We start from the raw sequence: 19,351 nt of genomic DNA, 5'->3' as shown, positions 1-19,351 counted from the left end.
GAGCTAAATCGAAACAACAAACATTTACCAGAACTAAGTTACAAGCAAAACATAAACAGCAGAAAAAAAGGGGAATAAAAGGAAAAGGGGACTCTCCCTTTCAAGCCTCACAAAAGGGTTCCAAACCAGTCTTAATCGTAAAAAGAAGTTCATACTTACTTCAAAAACCATCACTCATCTCCAACAAAGTCAGCTCACCATACCTCAGACACCTGCAAGACTAGCGCGGCCGGTCCTACATGACCAATAGTTAGTCACAGATTAATCTGGAGGCTGCATAGAGTCGAGGAAGGCTGTCATCTCCTCAGGAGTGCTGAACTTATTACGTGTCCGGTCGACTTTGATGTTGAGCGTAGCAGGATATAGTAAGGCGTATTCCATTTTGAACTCCTGAAAATGCTCTTCTCTTCTGGATAACATCTGCTGAGTAGTCATTGAAAAAATTAACTTTCGGGCATATTGCTTCTGAGGGTGATGTTTGCTGGTTAATGCTGGGGGTGAAACGCTTGCTGGCCGCTAACATTACTCTCTGCTTATCTTGAAAATTATAGAATTGCACAATTACTGGTCGAGGGTGTTGGCCTGCCACAGGCTTCGGAGCAGGAGAACGCTGAGCTCTATCCAGTTTCAGTTTACCAGACTTTGTGTCCAAATTGAGAAATTCAGGAATCCATTTTTCGAAAAACTTGTGCGCGTTACAGCCCTCTGTATCCTCCGGCAAACCGTCAATTCGCACATTGCATCTTCTGCCCCAATTTTCTAAATCATCCAGCTGTTCAGTCAAGGCCTGAATTTGATTTTCCAGATCTTGCACTTTGGTTTTGTTGGCAATGCAGATATTGTAAAGCCCTCCTTGTGTAAAGACCTACTTGAGTAAAGACCAGCAAGTCCACCTGTGTGACTCCACCGAGCAAGGACACCGACAAGGCGCTACTCACCATAGCACTTAAGTATCTTTTACTTTTATCTCGTCTTATTTTCCTTCTATATACTAACATGTCTACTTCACGAATAACACATGCCTTCAAGCACATCCCTGTTATCTGTTACAGACCATTTACACGATATCGATGCAAGACCAAACGCAACCCACACAACCTTCGGCCACATTGCACTTCAGCACCTGCTCCGTTCTCTTTCTCAGTGGGATTCTGGAACTGCCAGTCAGCTGTGAAAAAAGCTGACTTCATTCCAGCCTTTGCCACTCAGTCCACCCTCAGCATCCTGGCACTGACAGAAACATGGATACGTCCAGAGGATACAGCAACACCTGCTGCTCTCTCCAACAACTTCTCCTTCTCTCACACCCCTCGACACACCAGTAGGGGTGGGGGAACAGGTTTGCTCATTCATAACAACTGGACTTTTTCACCACACTCTTCACTATGTAACAATACTAGTTTTGAATTCCTTGCTATTACTACAATGTAACCCACAAAAATACATGTTGTTGTCATCTATCGCCCTCCAGGTCAGCTGACAAACTTTCTTGAGGAGTTGGATGTCCTGCTGTCCTCCTTGCCGGAGGATGGTAGGCCACTTGTGGTTCTTGGTGATTTCAACATACACCAAGACAAGCCCCAGGCCACTGAACTGAATACTCTTCTGGCTTCATTTGACTTGGAAAGACTACACACCACAGCAACTCAAAGATCGCGCAACCAGCTGGACCTCATTTTTACACGTAACTGTACCGACTCAAATATTCTTGTTACTCCTCTACATGTCTCTGATCACTACTTTGTTCAATTCAACATTACTCTCCCATCTATATTAAAAAAGACTCCACCTTTGGTTTCCTTTCGGCGTAACCTCCGTTCTCTTTCACCCTCACACCTTTCCACTGCTGTCTCTACCTCTCTTCCCATGATAAATGTATTTTCCACGCTTGATGTAAACACTGCCACAGACACACTAAGCTCTACTTTAATAACATCTGTTCTCTCTCCTCTAGGCCAGCACGTACTACACTACCCAGCCCCTGGCTGTCTGACGTCCTTCGTGAACATCGGACTGACCTCAGGGCAGCTGAGAGGAGATGGCGGAAATCTAAAGATCCAGCAGATCTAGGTAAATATCAGTCTCTGCTTGCAACTTTTTCAGATAATGTTAAATCTGGAAAAACCTCCTATTACCAGAACAAGATCAACAGCACCACAGACACTCGCAGCTTGTTTAGAACATTCAACACACTTCTCTGCCCTCCCCCTCCACCACCTGACACAACACTGACAGCAGATGTCTTCGCCACATTTTTTACTAATAAGGTTACAACCATCAGCAAAACATTCTCAGCACCACACCCTGTCAAACACCTGTCCCCTGTATGCAACTGTTCTGTCTCTATGTTCTCTCCTCTGACTGACACTAAGGTCTCTAAACTCCTCCTCTCCAACAACCCCACCACCTGTTCCCTTGACCCCATTCATTCTCACCTTCTCCAGGCCATCTCTCCAGCCATCCTACCTGCATTCACACATATAATTAACACATCTCTACTTACAGGCACTTTTCCCACTACATTTAAGCAGGCTCGAGTAACCCCGCTGCTGAAGAAATCTGCACTTAACCCCACACAAATAGAACACTACAGACCAGTCTCTCTCATCCCATTCATGGCAAAAACACTTGAAAGGGCAGTTTTCAATCAAATCTCTGCCTATCTCTCACAGAACAAGCTGCTGGATGAAAATCAGTCAGGCTTCAAAAGTGGACACTCCACCGAGACTGCCCTGCTGTCTGTCACTGAGACGCTGAGACAGGCGAAAGCTGAATTGAGATCATCCGTCCTGATTCTCCTGGACCTTTCTGCAGCCTTTGACACAGTCAACCATTAGATCTTACTCTCTACCATCTCCTCGCTGGGCATCACAGGAACTGTGCTTGACTGGTTTAATTCCTATCTATCAGGTAGGTCCTTCAAGGTAGCCTGGAAAGGTGAGGTATCCAAGCCACATCAGCTACTTACTGGGGTACCTCAGGGATCAGTGCTTGGGCCACTTCTCTTCTCTATATACACATCACTGGGACCCATCATTCAGGCACATGGTTTCTCTTACCACTGCTACGCCGATGACATGCAAATCTACTTGTCTTTCCAGCCCAACGACACCACAGTGACTGATCGAATTTCAGCCTGCCTGGCAGACATCTCGGCCTGGATGAAGGAACACCACCTGCAACTCAACCCAGCCAAGACTGAACTCCTTGTCTTTCCAGCCAACCCTGCTGTTGAACACAACATCACTGTGCAGCTGGGTGCAACTACAGTAATGCCTTCCAAAACGGTCAGAAATCTAGGGGTAACCATCGACAACAGACTAAATTTCACAGACCACATCTCAAAGACTGCAAGATCATGTAGATTTACACTCTACAATATCAGGAAGATAAGACCCTTCCTCTCTGAACATGCCACACAACTGCTTGTTCAGTCACTTGTCATATCTAGACTGGACTACTGTAATGCTCTCATTGCAGGCCTCCCTGCATGTGCAATTAGACCCCTGCAAATGATCCAGAATGCAGCAGCATGTCTGGTCTTTAATGAACCAAAGAGAGTGCATGTTACACCACTCCTTGTCTCTCTCCACTGGCTGCCAGTTGCTGCACGTATCAAATTCAAGGCTCTGATGCTGGCATACAGAACAGTCACTGGGTCTGCTCCAGCATACCTAAAATCATTTATGCAGAGCTACGCGCCCACTAGAAGCCTGCGGTCGGCTAAGGAACGTCGCCTTGTTGTACCAACACAAAGAGGCACCAAAACACTTTCCCGGACTTTCAGCTTCATCATACCACGATGGTGGAATGACCTTCCTAACTCCATCCGTGAAGCTGATTCACTTTCTGTCTTCAAAAAATGACAAAAACACATCTTTTCCATGAGCAATTAACCTGTCATTAATTTAAAAAAAAAATAATAATAATAATTCTTGTTGCAATTTAATCTGTTTTGAATACTATTCTGATGCTAGTGAAACTTTGTAATATGGCAGTTTTCATACCACTGTCTCCTTAAGATGATTCGCTTTTGTTTTCCTCTTTTGTAAGACGCTTTGGAAAAAAACATCTGCCAAATGTTAAATGTAAATGTAAATGTAAATATTGTCTGTCGTTTAAATTCTATCCTCTGCTTCTTGGATTTGATGTATAATGCTTAGTATCTTAGTGATGATTATCGATTGCTCAAGACAGTTGGAATTTTAGCATCAATTACTGACACTATATTGTCCGCCATGTTCTTCATTGCTTGGATCAGATTTGGATCAGTGATAGGGCCAATTGCAGCATCATTTGAGGCCGCTTTCACGGCATCTTCCTCAGGGTTTAGGGTAGAATTAGCAGGAGAGCTATCTGAGGCCATGTCAGCCGATCTGGGTGAGTTCTTTGACGCATTTCTTTTAGTGCTTCTCAACTGAGTTCCCAACGGTTTTGCAACATAACTGTTTAGACTCATCTTTGTTAACATACGGTCTAACTTTGAAGTGATTCTCAGAGTAAACAAAAGTGAAAATTATTAAATTAAACGAGACTAGCCACGCAGCTCGCAAGAGTACGTGTTCACTCTACGACGCCATCTTGCATCACTCCTCCTAAGACCATTTCATATTGCATTTTTATTCTTTCTCATTCTTATGTTAATGTGGAAAAATGCCATGAACGGACGTGACCTTGCATTAACATGCGTTTTCAGTGATCGATTCAGAGGTGGTCAGGAATGGATTCAGACCACATTTAATGAAGGTGTAAATGCATGTGTTTTCATTATCTGGATACAACTATGTAAAGTAATTAATTATGTAATGAGGTTACACTACAGTCATCTGTTGTTAAAGTGTTGTGTTGTGCGTTCTTGCCTTTTTCTGTTAATTCAGCCATCGCAATGCGAAGAACACAACAGAAACCGCAGTCTTGCAATCTTGTTACATGAACAATATCCCATGAATTATTCCATAGGAATACACTTGGAATATCTCGTCTCTCTCCTCAAAACCCACTCGCTTGCATCTCTCATGTGTGTCACATGTGAAACCAGGCTTCATTTGCACATTTCAGATGAGAAGCATACTTAACACTTAAAGCACTGAACGCGAGATAAATATCGAAGATTTGTTTCAGCAACCTGAAATGTAGCTTTGGTGGCTGCCAAAACATTTTCAATGAATAAAAAACCCTGACCGTTAAAGTGATGGAAAGCATTTGAATTATCCATCAGTGTTTTTAAAATTCACTAAAAGATGAAGAATTTTCAGTTACCACAGCCTCTAATGTAATATATAAGTAGTGTTTTACATTTTGCGTGGGTAACTTTGATCAGATCTCTATCCGATCACAGTTGAGATGCATTTGACTGCAAAGTTTAAATGCAGTCCAGCTTCAGAATATCCAGATTCTATCTGGATACAAAATGCATGTTAATGCAAGGTATAAATGGGGCCTTTGACTTCTGAGATATTGGTGTGATATCCATCCTATGTTGCACGATTGATTGAAGTAACACTGAAATCGCAATATGGCCTTTTGCGATTACTAAACTTTAAAAGGTTGCATTTTAAACTACAAAAACTGAAGTGTAAAATAACCTTTTTCATATCAATCACCATGTTATCATATTTAGTCATTTTTTGTATCTTTTTATCTTGTATTTATCTTTCATTGAGGCTTTTTTTTAAAGTTGGCCTGTCATGTGTTCAACAGATCAAATCCATGTTCATTGGAAATTATTTATTGTTATAATAGTAAAAAAGCTTTAGTACCTCTTTATACATTTTTAAACCACTCCTAAGTAAACCAGTGATCTGATGACAATGTTTTTTTTTAGTTAAAATCAGTATCGGTCCAAAATTACAGTACAGAAAACCTATCTGTGTGTAGTGCACAAAGTTCATTATGTGACCTCTTACCTGTCCGCTTCTCACCAGAGTAATATTGAAAATGATGACAAACATAAACAAATGAACACAAACAGGGGAAAAGGGAACAAGACAGTAAACAAACAATAACAAGCACAAACTAATAGATGGGTAATTTCAAGCAAGTGAATGAATAAACAGGGTGGTCAATTGGGATTGGTTGAGGAGATGGTGACATCATCGGGGATTGCAGGGCCAGACTGGGACATAATTTCAGGCCGGGAGTCTCACACTCACCCAGGTCACCCAATAAACCCACAACAAATTTTAAAACCACAGCTTATGTTGGGGATAATGATTTAACAATACACTTTATGCTAAGGTTGCATACGTTAACACATGAACATGTAGCATTCCAAATTAGGTTTAAATTCAGAAATCACTTGGGTGGCAATAATATATATATATATATATATATATATATATATATATATATATATATAAAAATAAGTAAATAAATGAGTAAAAATGCCACTCCTGATGGCCAGTCCGGGCCTGGGGGTATGTCTGCAGTAAAACCAATGGGAAGTGTCTGTGACAGTGAAAAACATCACAGACATTGGAACGTAACACATCTCACGAGATTCACCGCAAGTAAGGGGTGTTCATAGGAACCACATGAAGCAGAGTTTTATAAAACGCCAGCAAAAGCACTATGATAAAAGTAAGTAACCAATTCCATTCACGAATGTTTCATATGTCATGACTGTTTGATTGTTTATGGTGCTGCTTGAGTGAACAGTTTAATAAATTCAGATGAAATGTGTTGGGTGCACGTTGTGTGTCATAAAACAAGGAGAGAAAATATCTCCACCCCATGTCTTCCCAAATTTTTCAGCTTCCTGCGAGGAAAGATGTGTTTCTTGAAGAAATACTATATCATATTTCTTACATTTAAGAAGAGAAATAACCTTCCTTCTTTTTATGGGGTGCCCCAACCCATTTACATTCCACGTGGAGGGAGACAATCCACTCATACCAACATTCGACATTTTGACATATTAGAAAAAATAGATTGTGTGTCAAAAATAAAATTATAACGACCACATTCCAACATTGCAACAATCAAACCCTGAACGTCCCCCAGAATCAAACAAACAGAAAAAAGAAAAACGTGCTCATTAACCTCACGCACGACAGCGCCAACCGTTGTCCATCCCTCTAAACTCATACAGTCCATGTACACCTTCGAGAGCCCCCGTGACAACTTTGCCGTCGGACTGATCAGGTCCGGTGTTTCTATACAAATTTTGTGAGACAGAATTACATAACAGAAGAAAATCTATTAAACAAACTCCAGCCAATAGGCAGAATAAACACAAAGAACGAGTAGATTCATCCACATAACTGTCCCGAAGGTGTGTTCCTCCACAAAACAAACTTTAGCCGCTAGCAGAACCAGCACAAAAAAAACAAAAAAAGCTGTTCAGTTTCCTCGGGCAGTCAAACGAATGTTCAGTGAGCCGGCCCATTCAACTGTTACACGAGTGCAACAAATGACCCAATCGCTACAGTGTCCTGCAAGAAATACTCCACAAACAAACTCCAACCAATAGGAGGCATAAGCAGAAAGAATGTGCAGATTCATCCACAACACTGTCCCAGAGGAGTGTTACTATACAAAACAAACTCCAGTCGCTAGGCGGAACCAGCACAAAAAGAAACAAAGAAGGCGCCCAGCTTCCTTGGATGGTCAAGTGAATGTTCAGTGAGTCAGGCTCACACAGCTGCAACGTGAGAATCACACAGTGACTTACTCATTCCATCGACTTAATGAAGGACATCGCTTGCTGTGGGTATGTAAATACTTTGCGGCTATCTTTAGCATCTATTCTCAGTTTGGCCAGAAACATCAGTGCAAAAGTGATCTTCCGTTGATGTAAGAGTTTCTTGCATTCCTTGAATCGATCACGATTCTCTCGTCGAATTCGCAAAGTGTGGGAACAAGAAAATGTTGTGGTTCTTCCAAGAAAGCCTTCCTTTGCTCCTCACCTCACATAACACGGGATCTTTATTGGATGATCTCAGAAATTTGGCCAGAATTGATCGGGGCCTGTCTCCCTCAGCCAATCTCTGAGCCGGAATTCTGTGAGCTCACTCGATTTCCAGCTTATAGCCTGTTATGTCGGGCAGACTCGGAAAGAGTCTGTACAGGAATTACACCATATTCTGACCCTCTGCTCGCTCAGGAATTCCAACATTTCGGACATTGTTCCGCCGACTACGATTTTCCATATCCTCCAACTTTTCCCAGACATGCTCCAAGTCTGCTTTGGATCAAATCTTACCGGTTTATATCATTAAAAGTATCAAAACTAGCAAAGTGCGCAGAGCTCGCTGTTCACACGTCCGAACCTCGCATGGTCACGTGACTCCCCTAGTAACAGATCTTTATAGAAAACCTACTGATAAAAATACATTTACATGGTCATAGTTTTTACCCTACAAATTTCACAACAAAATGTCATTTTTTTAGTCATCCTCATTCGGGTAAACAACTAAAAATTAAAGGAGTAATTTCATGTAGTACCAAAAATGTAATTTATATGATACAGTGTCCATGTGGTTTGGCTTACATTGGAAAAATACAGCGGAGTTTAAAAACACACATTGATGAACATAGAAGCAATATACGACTTAATGATAAAAAAACAAACAAAAAAAAATAATAAAAAAAACACATTGCTGTTCTCTTTAATCAATTTAAGCATAATTTGTCTACTCTTCAATACGCAGGGATTGAACAGGTTAAGATATCTAGAAGAGGAGGTGATGTCAAAAACTCCTCTTACAGAGAGAAACATTTTACCCTCTGTCCAAAAGGGCTTAATTTAGATTTTGATTTAAAAAAAATATATATATATATTATTTTTTCTCCTTGGATGCTTTACTTGTTTGAATATTATGAATTATGAACTTCTTTGCAACGTAATTTGCTCAAGTGTCATGTAAATTTGGTTTCCTATGCTTGTTTGTTTATGTTGCTGGTTTTAATATAATTGTAAAGTTGAATTTGCCTTTGTAATGAATTGTTGCTGTGATACTAGCTTTTTAGGATTGGTATAATTGGTGGTATTATATGACCTTTATTGTAGGTCACTGATGATTGCTTTTTAGATAGGATAATTGACTTGTTGAATGTCCTCATTGGGTAACTGTTTGCTTGTTTGCTGCCCACACCCATTGCCAGGTGTGAGTATTTATATAGGCCTTCAGTACCTGATGTTTTACTGCCTGGTGAAGACCCAAGGGGTCGAAACGTTGTTTTTCAAATTATTCCCTTTTTTGTTTTGTTACACTTTATGTTATGTGTTAACCATGAAATGTAGTTTTAATGTTGTGTGGAGTTTGTTCATTTTCTTCACACTGAATTTCAAATATGGCTGTATTGGAGGGGCTGCACGATGTTAGCCAGTCAGAACAGTGGGTGTTTACATTGAATTCTTAAAGGGCCAGAGAGCTAAAAACAGAGCGTTTCAGACATAGGACCAGAGATAGGGTGGAAAATTATTATTTATAACTAAATCATGATTGTCTGGTGCATAAAAACATTACTAACATTATAAGTGGACCTCAGGGAACATAATAAAATAATAAAAAAAGAGCATTTCGTGACCCCTTTAATATAGACTCTGAACTCACAGATGCTTGTTTACAGTCATTTTACGACGGCTTCACACACGGCTCATGCAATCAGAATTGAGTCTGAACTATCCACTTCTTTAATGTTTTGGGCACAGAGTTGATGTAAAAAGCTGTGCCAAATTCAGCGCTTTTGAGGAAGTAAATAAAGCCGCCTTGAGCCTTTCATTGAGAACGACAGACGTGATCAAGATACTGACAGAAGGGTGAATGTTTGTCTCTGCTGTTCATCTCTTTCCAAACATGCCTGAAGAATCACAATCGTCATCTCACCTGCTCCTCACATTGATAACATTACACTGCTGCTTCAGAATCAGATATGATTGTGTTCATGAACACACAAGCATCCATCTGAAATGTGCTGGAATCAGTCCTGTGGTGTCTTCTGGCTCTGCTTTCAGAATCTGACAACCTGATTTAAAACTGTTGGGAAGTCTTTTGCTAATCTTACACAAGTGTAATCAGAACCAGTCAAACACACACATCACTGCCCTGCTAGAGAATGCAGGTTTTTGTTAGCCAGCAAATGGCAGTTTTTGACCATTAAAACATCCCAATGTCTGACAAATTCACTGTCGGACACAATGTCCAGTAAAAACTAGGCCTGTCAATTTAACACGTTAATTACTAAAAACGTGTGAAATTATATGAAAAATAAAAATTAGTCATGCTATTATTCATGCCCTCGACCTGTATGTAAATTCCATGAACTAGGTCTATATATTATATTTAGAATTATTTTAATTATTCTAAATTACCTTTATTAGGGGGCCTTTCTCAGTAAATATTGGTATGTGATTAATTCGATTAATCGGTACATAATGTATTTGATAAAAAATTATAATCGATTGACAGCCCTAGTAAAAGTCCTAATCCTAAAGATGACAGAGTTTCACCTTTACCGATGTGTATCGTGAGCGGGCAGTGCGTCATTAACACTGTTGAATTGAGTCACAACAGTCTTGTGTTGCTGCATTCTCACATGTCATGTTTAGAGAAACGCTGGACACATTTGACTTCACACTGGCAGTAGAATGCTCCTGTGCCATGATCAATTATGATCATGATCAATATCATAAAAATAAATCAGCCTATGTGAGAAATTAAATGACATAAGACAACGAGTTCTTTATAAAACTAAAAACACGTGCACATTGCAGCTTACCTTTTCAGTAAACTTGATTTTGATTTTGTTGTATTAAAAACTATTCACATGACTGATGTTTATTTATTTATAATGGTGTGGATAAGCAACAATGAATAAATGTAAACTGTTCATTTGACTTGAAGGACTATATGATACAATAATAATGCACTCATGTTACAGCACAAAATAATGAGATTTAATGAGATAATCAGATTTCTTCTGTATAATTTCTGGACTCACTGAGTGGCATCTAAGATCAGGTTGCAGGGCATGTATTGATTAGGAGTGTGTTGAGTATTGGACTGAACACAACATCTTATTGTGCTGCACAAATCAACCTCTGATCTGAGGTCATCACAGGGTCAGGACAACTTGCATACCTTACACACGCATTTCATTTTCTGGGATTTTATAGCAGCGTCAGACGGATCTGCAGCATCTGCATAACACTGAAGAATTCCATCAGACGACAGCGTCCAAACATGTGCTCGGCAGACACGGAGTGAGATCTTTAGAGGAACCGCTTAAGACACATGTGCTTATGATGAGAAATAACACTCAACATAAGAAGTCTCTGATTAAGTGCACAATTCTAGTGAGATCTGATTACAAAAACACAATCACTCACATTCATTTTTAAAGGTCTCCTTTACATTGGGAGTGTCAGATAACACAATTGGATAGGAAAATATTTAATGAACATCCCGGTTCGTCTTCTCAACACTCTATTATAGCCCAGCTGAACGGTCAAAATGGTTTAACCTGGTAGCACTGTTTCATTTTGGTTTTGAAAATTGGCAGCACTTAATCAATAAGATAGGGTAAATTAATTTTCGCATCCAATGTGACCTAACAAAATTATGTCGCATCAGAAGATGGTAGCAAAACATGAACATTTAGTCGCAGTCTGGAGCCCTGCAATGAATAAGCGCTGAATGCAGTAATGACCACGTTTAAATGCACTAAAGAAAATGGTTTATTCCAAGGTTTCTGCACGTCATGTAAACGAGAATGGCAATTTCCTTACGCCATTTAGGTGATTAAGAGAAAGCAGTTTAACACACCTAGGTTTCTCCTAGAGGACATGTGCGTGAACAGACCGAATAACAATGGTCATAGGGTGGAGCCCAACAACAAATCAACACAGCGGAAAGAATTCAACATTTCTGGGAGTACAGTGGGAAAAGCACATACATTATAAACTATACCCATTTATACCCACTGATGTAAAATATAGACAGTCCCTCATTTTCGTGTATATGCGCTCATACATTGAGGGAATCCCAGAGTTTTGTGTAAGAGGGAAGCCCCACTAATGCAGCGCAATTCCGTTGCAGGTCGCAATAGAAAGGTTATGAAACAAACACAGCAACAACTCTGGAATATCAGGAAATAAAGCAAAGCAACAGAGAATAAAATAGCAAAGTCTTTCTCGGATACCATGTTTGTTGTTTACACAAGTGTCACGGGGAAATTAGGTTGCTAAAGCTGCTTACTGACCGAGCTGCATGTATACGAGTGTAAAGAGAACAGCACTTATACAGTACATGTAAACCCGAACGCTGCTTTCTCACAATAAGACACTTTCTGGTGTCCATGCAAACGTAGTCATTAACTATCTGAACTCCAGGATATGGTGAACGCTTTCCATTCCAAAGCCATTCCAATAAATGTGATGTTTGTTATCTGTAGAGGTCTAAATGAAGGAGAAAAATTTTCAATCAACGAAAGAAGAACGCATGATGGACTGAGAATCATGCCCTCCTGCTGTCACTTTGCCCACGCAAATCTGCTGATACACATGCTCATCCGAACACTCACACATTGACACAAAAGCTCACCACAGAACGGTTTACTAGTAATGCCACACTGTTCACGGTTGCTACTGGTGCTGCAGGTTCATTATAATACTGTCAAATGTTGAGAGTGCATGCATGCAATGCAAGAGCACATCCATGAAATGCACAAGCACTAACTTCTCTTGCACAAAATTGGATGTGCGCTCTTAAATATATACGGATCTCTTGTAAAATCTCCCTGCTCGCGCTCAGAGAGTGACTGTGCGCGTTCAAAACGTGTCCAGTGCACTCACAAATCTCTCCGAGCGGGGCCTGGGTAGCTCAGTGGTAAAATACGCTGGCTACCACCCCTGGAGTTCGCTAGTTCGCTAGTCGAATCCCAGGGCGTGCTGAGTGACTCCAGCCAGGTCTCCTAAGCAACCAAATTGGCCCAGTTGCTAGGGAGGGTAGAGTCACATGGGGTAACCTCCTCGTGGTCACTATAATGTGGTTTGTTCTCGGTGGGGCGCATGGTGAATTGAGCGTGGTTGCCGCGGTGGATGGTGTGAAGCCTCCACACGCGCTATGTCTCCGTGGCAACACGCTCAACAAGCCACGTGATAAGATGCACAGGTTGACGGTCTCAGACGCGGAGGCAACTGGGATTCGTCCTCCGCCACCTGGACTGAGGCGAATCACTATGCGACCACGAGGACTTAGAGCGCATTGGGAATTGGGCATTCCAAATTGGGAGAAAAAGGGGGAAAATCCCCCCCAAAAACAACAAATCTCTCTGAGCACTTGCTCTCGGATTGCCTTCTCTTGACTCTTGGATTTAAATTTGTCAAAAGTTATCAACCAGTCAGAATGGGCTTCAGGACTGACCAATGAAAATGCTACCTCAGATATGCATTCTTATTGGCTGAAGGAGAACCGAACCGGAACCTGGATTTCTCACCTGAAGTCACTAGATGATGGACCAATTGAATCAACAATCTCATATGAATTATGCACGTACACAGGGGTGTGCACAGTCACTCTTTGAGCGTGAGCAGGGAGATTTCACAAGAGAGCAGAGTATATTTGAGAGCACGTGTCTAGTTTTGTGCGAGAGAAAAAGGAAATACACGTGTGAGCGGAGAGATTCGCACTCGTGCATTACATGCATGCACTCTCGACATCTGACAGAAATATAACTTCATACAGGTTCTTCACCACCCGAGAGCCGCAAGAATCTTACGAGTAGTTTTGCCACCAGTAAAGTGCTTTTGAAAGGGCTGTGATGGAGACACTCAAGGACAGTAGGGTTGTACGATATATTGAATACTCACAATATTATCACAATGATTTCAATGCGCTTTTTATTTTGCAACTGAAGAGCGAGTCATTAGACTAAGTTCACGATGCTCCAGGGCTGCACAAATAAACATAATAACACCATAATCATGATTTTATAACTCAATATCATATTGTAATAACAATCCTGACTAGACAATAATAAATAATACTGAAAAGGTTTTCAAAATAAGTTTTGGCACACCGTTCAATCACAAAAAAATATTTTGTAAATATATATGTAGGGAACATATTTTTATTACTCTACTGTTGCAATGGAATAGGCATATCATAAAATATTGATATATATATTATTAATCGGCACACTATTTTCTCAATATGTTTTTGAGGAATCAATATATTAACATAAGCTGGTATTTAATTTAAAAGCCTAATTTGCGTGCTTTCCTACTCACTGTCTGTTGGTCTTCTGTTTAATGTAGTCTGGTGTAGAGGTAGACCGATATATAACGGTTTTACCGATTAATCGTGCTGATAGTTGCTTTTTTTAAACTTCTGGTTATCAGCAATTTTCCACAGATTTTTCAAAAAAGCAACTATATATTTTTTTTTTGGTAATTTCAAAATAAGAGTCCCCAGTGTGTTTCAGGCTTGTTTATACTTAAAAGTCCCACATTATGTACCAAAGCCTAATTTCTTTTTAGTTATTATTGAGATTTTGGTTGAATAAAAACACTGCATCTGGGATTTTATTCATTTAGGACTCTTTGCCTGCCATAATAAAGAAAACATTCTATAAATCAATTAGAAAAACTATCGGTTGAATAATCGGTAATCGGCCTTTCCCACCACCTTAGTTATCGTTATCGGCAAAATCGGGCGACTTCTAGTGTGGTATAACAGTGTTGGGACACCACAAGGGGCTGATATGACATTTACTGAAGCCGATCACGGGTCGGACAAGACACAAGTATCACAAACAGGACGTGTCGATGCGGAAGGTAGCAGTTGTGAATCTAGTCACCATACACACAAAAGTTACGAAGGTTTTTGTATTTCTTCAAGAATGAAAAAGTGAGGTTGATGAACTTGCAGGTTAGTGTATGCGCAAACTGAACGATTAGAAATTATTAGTGTGTAGCCTTGAAAATACATTGTGGAGGCTCTATGAAAGATACATATGCACACTATATCATCCAGCGATGACTACAGTAAATACCCTTTGTCCTTTGATAATGATTTGGGTCAAATTTAATGGAAAACTATGCCAGACACTGAGCGGCGGTTTGTGTGTACCTTCATAGAAAATCCGCCAGACGCGTCCGGTCTGCGACTGATTTTAATTTACCCTGCCGCTCACACTTTACCAAAGTCGTATTGAGAAAAATGTTTGAAGAGACAAAGACTATTGTGCAATCAGCAGCCCCATTTATATCTGAAAAAATCCTGATATATATCGACAATCATAGAGAAAATGTTCTGATTATCAATCCCAAGCCTATAAAGGAGCATATTACATTAAATGCCATTCTTATGTTTATTTAGTAAAAAAACACATGCCTTAATTATTTTAACACTAATTTTATTTCATTAAATGTTTTGGATCTGCTTGCTTACAGTGGCTGTTTGGATGAAATGATGGTTCCTCTGATTTAAATTCACTTTTATGTCATTTCTGAGCAAATGCACAATTATCGAGATATAATTTTTGGAGCCATATCGTCCAGCCCTCGATGTGAGAAAGACACACGTTTAGTGTCTCTCTCATCAGTTCAAGCTTTACTTCATAAGCAGACCGAAAAAGAGCAACAAACATCAATCAATATCACACCACTGCTTTTACTATGCAGCTCTGACTTCCACCACACTGAGGGTTGAGTAAGAGACAAATAAACACATTTGACAATGTTAGTAGTTCACTAGTTTGTTCATCTAATCCTTTAATATTTGTGAAGGTAAACAGATTTGGCTTTCTGTCTTTCATGGAGACTCCAAAGTGTCTTAAACTGTAATCTCCATCCACCCACAACCAAAATATGTTCTTTCACTGATGTGTTGAGAAGACTGTAATTGATTTAAGAGCCTGTGATGAAGTCATGTGTCGTGTATCAGCCTCTCTCACTACAGGACCTGCTGTCATGCATCCTCATACACACAAATGAGAACACGGCAAAACAGGCTACATCATAATACTTCAGTCTGATGCAGAAAGAGAGCCGTTCACTTTTAGAAACATTTCAAATCAGACTCAAACTGGCACACACAGATCAAAGTTGTGCGCCCTGAAAGTAGAAAATGAAGTACAGATGGTTTCAGTGTAGTTTGACCAGTGGAAATGGCATCATACACTAGAAATCTTGTAAATCAAAAGCAGACATGTGTGTGTGTGTGTCATTGTGAAACTCAAACACAGGTGCACTTTTCTTTCTTAAAGGGAGAATCACCCAAAATGAATATTCTGTCATCATTTACTCACCCTCATGTTGTTTCACTGGGACCCAAAAATATCACATCAGCAGTTAGTGTGACTCATGCATCATATTCCAAGTCTTTGACAGCATACCCAAAATTTAAGTCATTTTTCATGATCATTCATGAGTGCATGAGAAAAGACAGTTCACAGGGGCTCACATTACTTTAAGTGCTAGAATTGTAATTTTTGGCTGATCTATTCGTTTAAATATGAAAAGCACAAACGGAGTCAAATATACGATGCTTTTTTGCATTATTGCTTCTAAACAACAATAAAGCTGACGATGTTAAATACTCCGTGTAGTACAGTGTACAATATTTCATTGCTGTTGATCACAATTGTCCTGATTATCACATTATACTGTATAACAGTGGTTCTCCTTTCTTTTTTTCTTGGGATTTTCTCCCTTTTCTCCCCAATTTGGAATGCCCAATTCCCAATGCGCTCTAAGTCCTCGTGGTGGTGTGGTGACTCGCCTCAATCTGAGTGGCGGAGGATGAATCTCAGTTGTCTCCGCGTCTGAGACCGTCAATCCGCGCATCTTATCACGTGGCTTGTTGAGCGTGTTACCGCGGAGATGTAGCGCGTCTGGAGGCTTCATGCTCAACTCACCACGCACCCCACCGAGAACGAGAACCACATTATAGCGACCACGAGGAGGTTACCCCATGTGACTCTACCCTCCCTAGCAACCGGGCCAATTTGGTTGCTCAGGAGACCTGACTGGAGTCACTCAGCACACCCTGGATTTGAACTAGCGACTCCAGGGGTGATAGTCAGCATCTTTACTCGCTGAGATACCCAGGTCCCGTGGTTCTCCTTTCTTAACCTTTTGACCCCAAGGACCCCCATTGTTCCAGTACAAACAATTATTGAATTAAAATAATATGTCAGTTTACACATTGTACATCTTGATTTTTAGCTCTTTTTTGGCATTTTTTAATTTAGTACAGCAAGTTAAATTATTATATTACAGGTTATTAAACTTATTTTAAACTATTATTTTGAATCATCTTGAGGTCCGCTGGTTGAGAAGCAATGACTTATATCACATTAGAGGTAGAACGATACATCGGTTTAACAAGTTCATTGGTGCCGATAGTTGCTTTTTGGACTATCGATATTTGACAAAAATCTCTGCCGATAGTTGCCCAGGTCTTAAAAAAAAATGTATTCCTCACTAATAAACCTCATCTGGTGAAATATATATATATATACACTATTCATCTTGTGAATATATAAGCTATAAAAAGCTTAATTTTGTAAATACTTACATATAGAGCATCGTAACGGGGCCTAGTTCACGATGTGTTTTCGGCTTGTATATAGTTAAAAGTCCCACGTTATGCCCCAAATGTACATTTTTCTGGTTATTATTGGGATTTAGATTGCACAATAAACTGCCTCAATGTCTGTGCCTGTCATAGTAAAGAAAGACTAATAAATGTTTTATTATTCTAGAAATCGTGAAAAAAAACAATTGTCTTTTCCACCTCCTTGGTTATTGGTATCGGCAAAATCCACTATCTGTCCACCTCTATATGATACATTTAGGTCATTCTCGTGTCCTATTTCACTGCAAGAATGAATATTTAATCTCCATTAAGAATTCAATTGCCAAAGGTTTAAATAAACACATATTAAGCACTTTAGTGCATTCTTAAAATACGTCCTGTGGTGGAGGTACTTTTATATATACAGTAGGTACTCAACCAAAATTATCCTCTTCAGCACGTGCAGTACTGCTGCAGTTAAACTTTAAATTCTCACAAAATCACCGTCAGGAGCCGCAAAGGGTCACTTTTGTGCCCATCGTTTAGTATTGTGAAGAAAGTGAGTTATTATGATTAATATTTGAATTGTGTTTTCATGTGTAGAAGGTGATCTAACAATGCAAAATGAATGGCAGCATTAAAGTTATAGTTTAGTTAGCTCATGAATTGATATACAGAAATGCTCCAATGTCAGCCTTTTTCAGTAAATTAAAACTGTTGCTTCATGGATATTAGCTATTAAATTATCGTCCTGAAAATCAAAAAGAAAATACACTGTATGATGATATGTATGCTAAGATTACAATAATGTATTAGCACTTTCTGTTAGTGTGTCCTATGTGCAGGTGTGTGTACCTGTCCCCCGTGCCCATCAAACACCCCATAGATGTCCGGATGGCTCTTGTTCAGTGTGTCGGTGAGGATGTGGAATCGGTCCTCCATGTGTTCCCTCCTGCCCTGAATCGAGTACACTGCAGCACTGTGACTCCTGTACTGCCATGTGTTACTGAACTCTTCATCATTCTGGATCATCTCCACCACCTTCCCCTTCATCATGTTCACGGCGTCTCTGCTGGACTTGACGATAGTCTTCACTTCATCCGTGTGGAAGAGATAACTCCAGAGAGCCAGACTGACACACAGCAGGAACAGAGTCTCCGGACGGAGGAACACAGAGCGCATGATGCGAGACAGAAGAGTCATGTCCTCCAGTAACTGTGGGGTGTCCCTTTACAACAAGAAATACATTCTTTATCTTCAAAAACTAGACTGAGATACGACTGACAATGATGTTCCCTCTATGAACGCCGAGTCGTGCAGGTGTCGTGTGCGCGCATCGCTCGTGCTCGCGGCTCCTGCAGAAATGAGCTGATATCACATCAGAAGGTGTGTGTGTGTGTGTGTAGGATGGAGAAAAGACAAAGACTCAACGTCAGTGAACGGTATGACAGATACTGTCAGTCAGTGCGTGAATGACGTCACAGCTGCAGTCACACACACGCGCGCGCGCCTCCTACTACAGCAAACAACCTGTCAAAATAAAAGTCCCGACACCGCAACTTCTCGGTGTGCTGCCCTTTTATTTAATAGGGGTTCAAGCGCTTAGCGCTGAAACCCTATTGTAATTGTTAAGATTATTATTATTATTATTATTCCGCCATAAAACTGATCGGGCAGAGCAAACCGTAAGGCCTAGAGACTTGAAACTTGGTCAGATGGTTGTAGTATTGCTCGCTACTCAGAAACACTCGGCCAAATCAGTCAATGCGGGCACTACAGCGATCAAAAACACGAAACTGCTCATAACTCCTCGACCGTTTGTCGTA

General features: G+C 40.3%; 1 protein-coding gene across 1 annotated transcript in view; it reads right to left on the bottom strand.

Annotated features, from left to right (window-relative positions):
• ppm1lb (protein phosphatase, Mg2+/Mn2+ dependent, 1Lb) overlaps positions 1-19,059 on the bottom strand; it is a 49,859-nt gene extending 30,800 nt beyond the window's left edge. Inside the window, exon 1 of the mRNA XM_051665216.1 lies at positions 18,381-19,059. Coding sequence (XP_051521176.1) covers positions 18,381-18,728 — 348 coding nt within the window. The 5' untranslated portion in view covers positions 18,729-19,059. The remainder of the gene's footprint in view (positions 1-18,380) is intronic.
• Between the last annotated feature and the right edge of the window lie 292 nt (positions 19,060-19,351).

The sequence above is a fragment of the Myxocyprinus asiaticus genome, chromosome 31, assembly GCF_019703515.2.
Source record: "Myxocyprinus asiaticus isolate MX2 ecotype Aquarium Trade chromosome 31, UBuf_Myxa_2, whole genome shotgun sequence".
In the NCBI taxonomy this organism is placed as follows: domain Eukaryota; kingdom Metazoa; phylum Chordata; class Actinopteri; order Cypriniformes; family Catostomidae; genus Myxocyprinus; species Myxocyprinus asiaticus.
The sequence above is the reverse complement of the archived record's forward strand: the minus strand, read 5'-3'. Positions and strand labels throughout refer to the sequence as shown.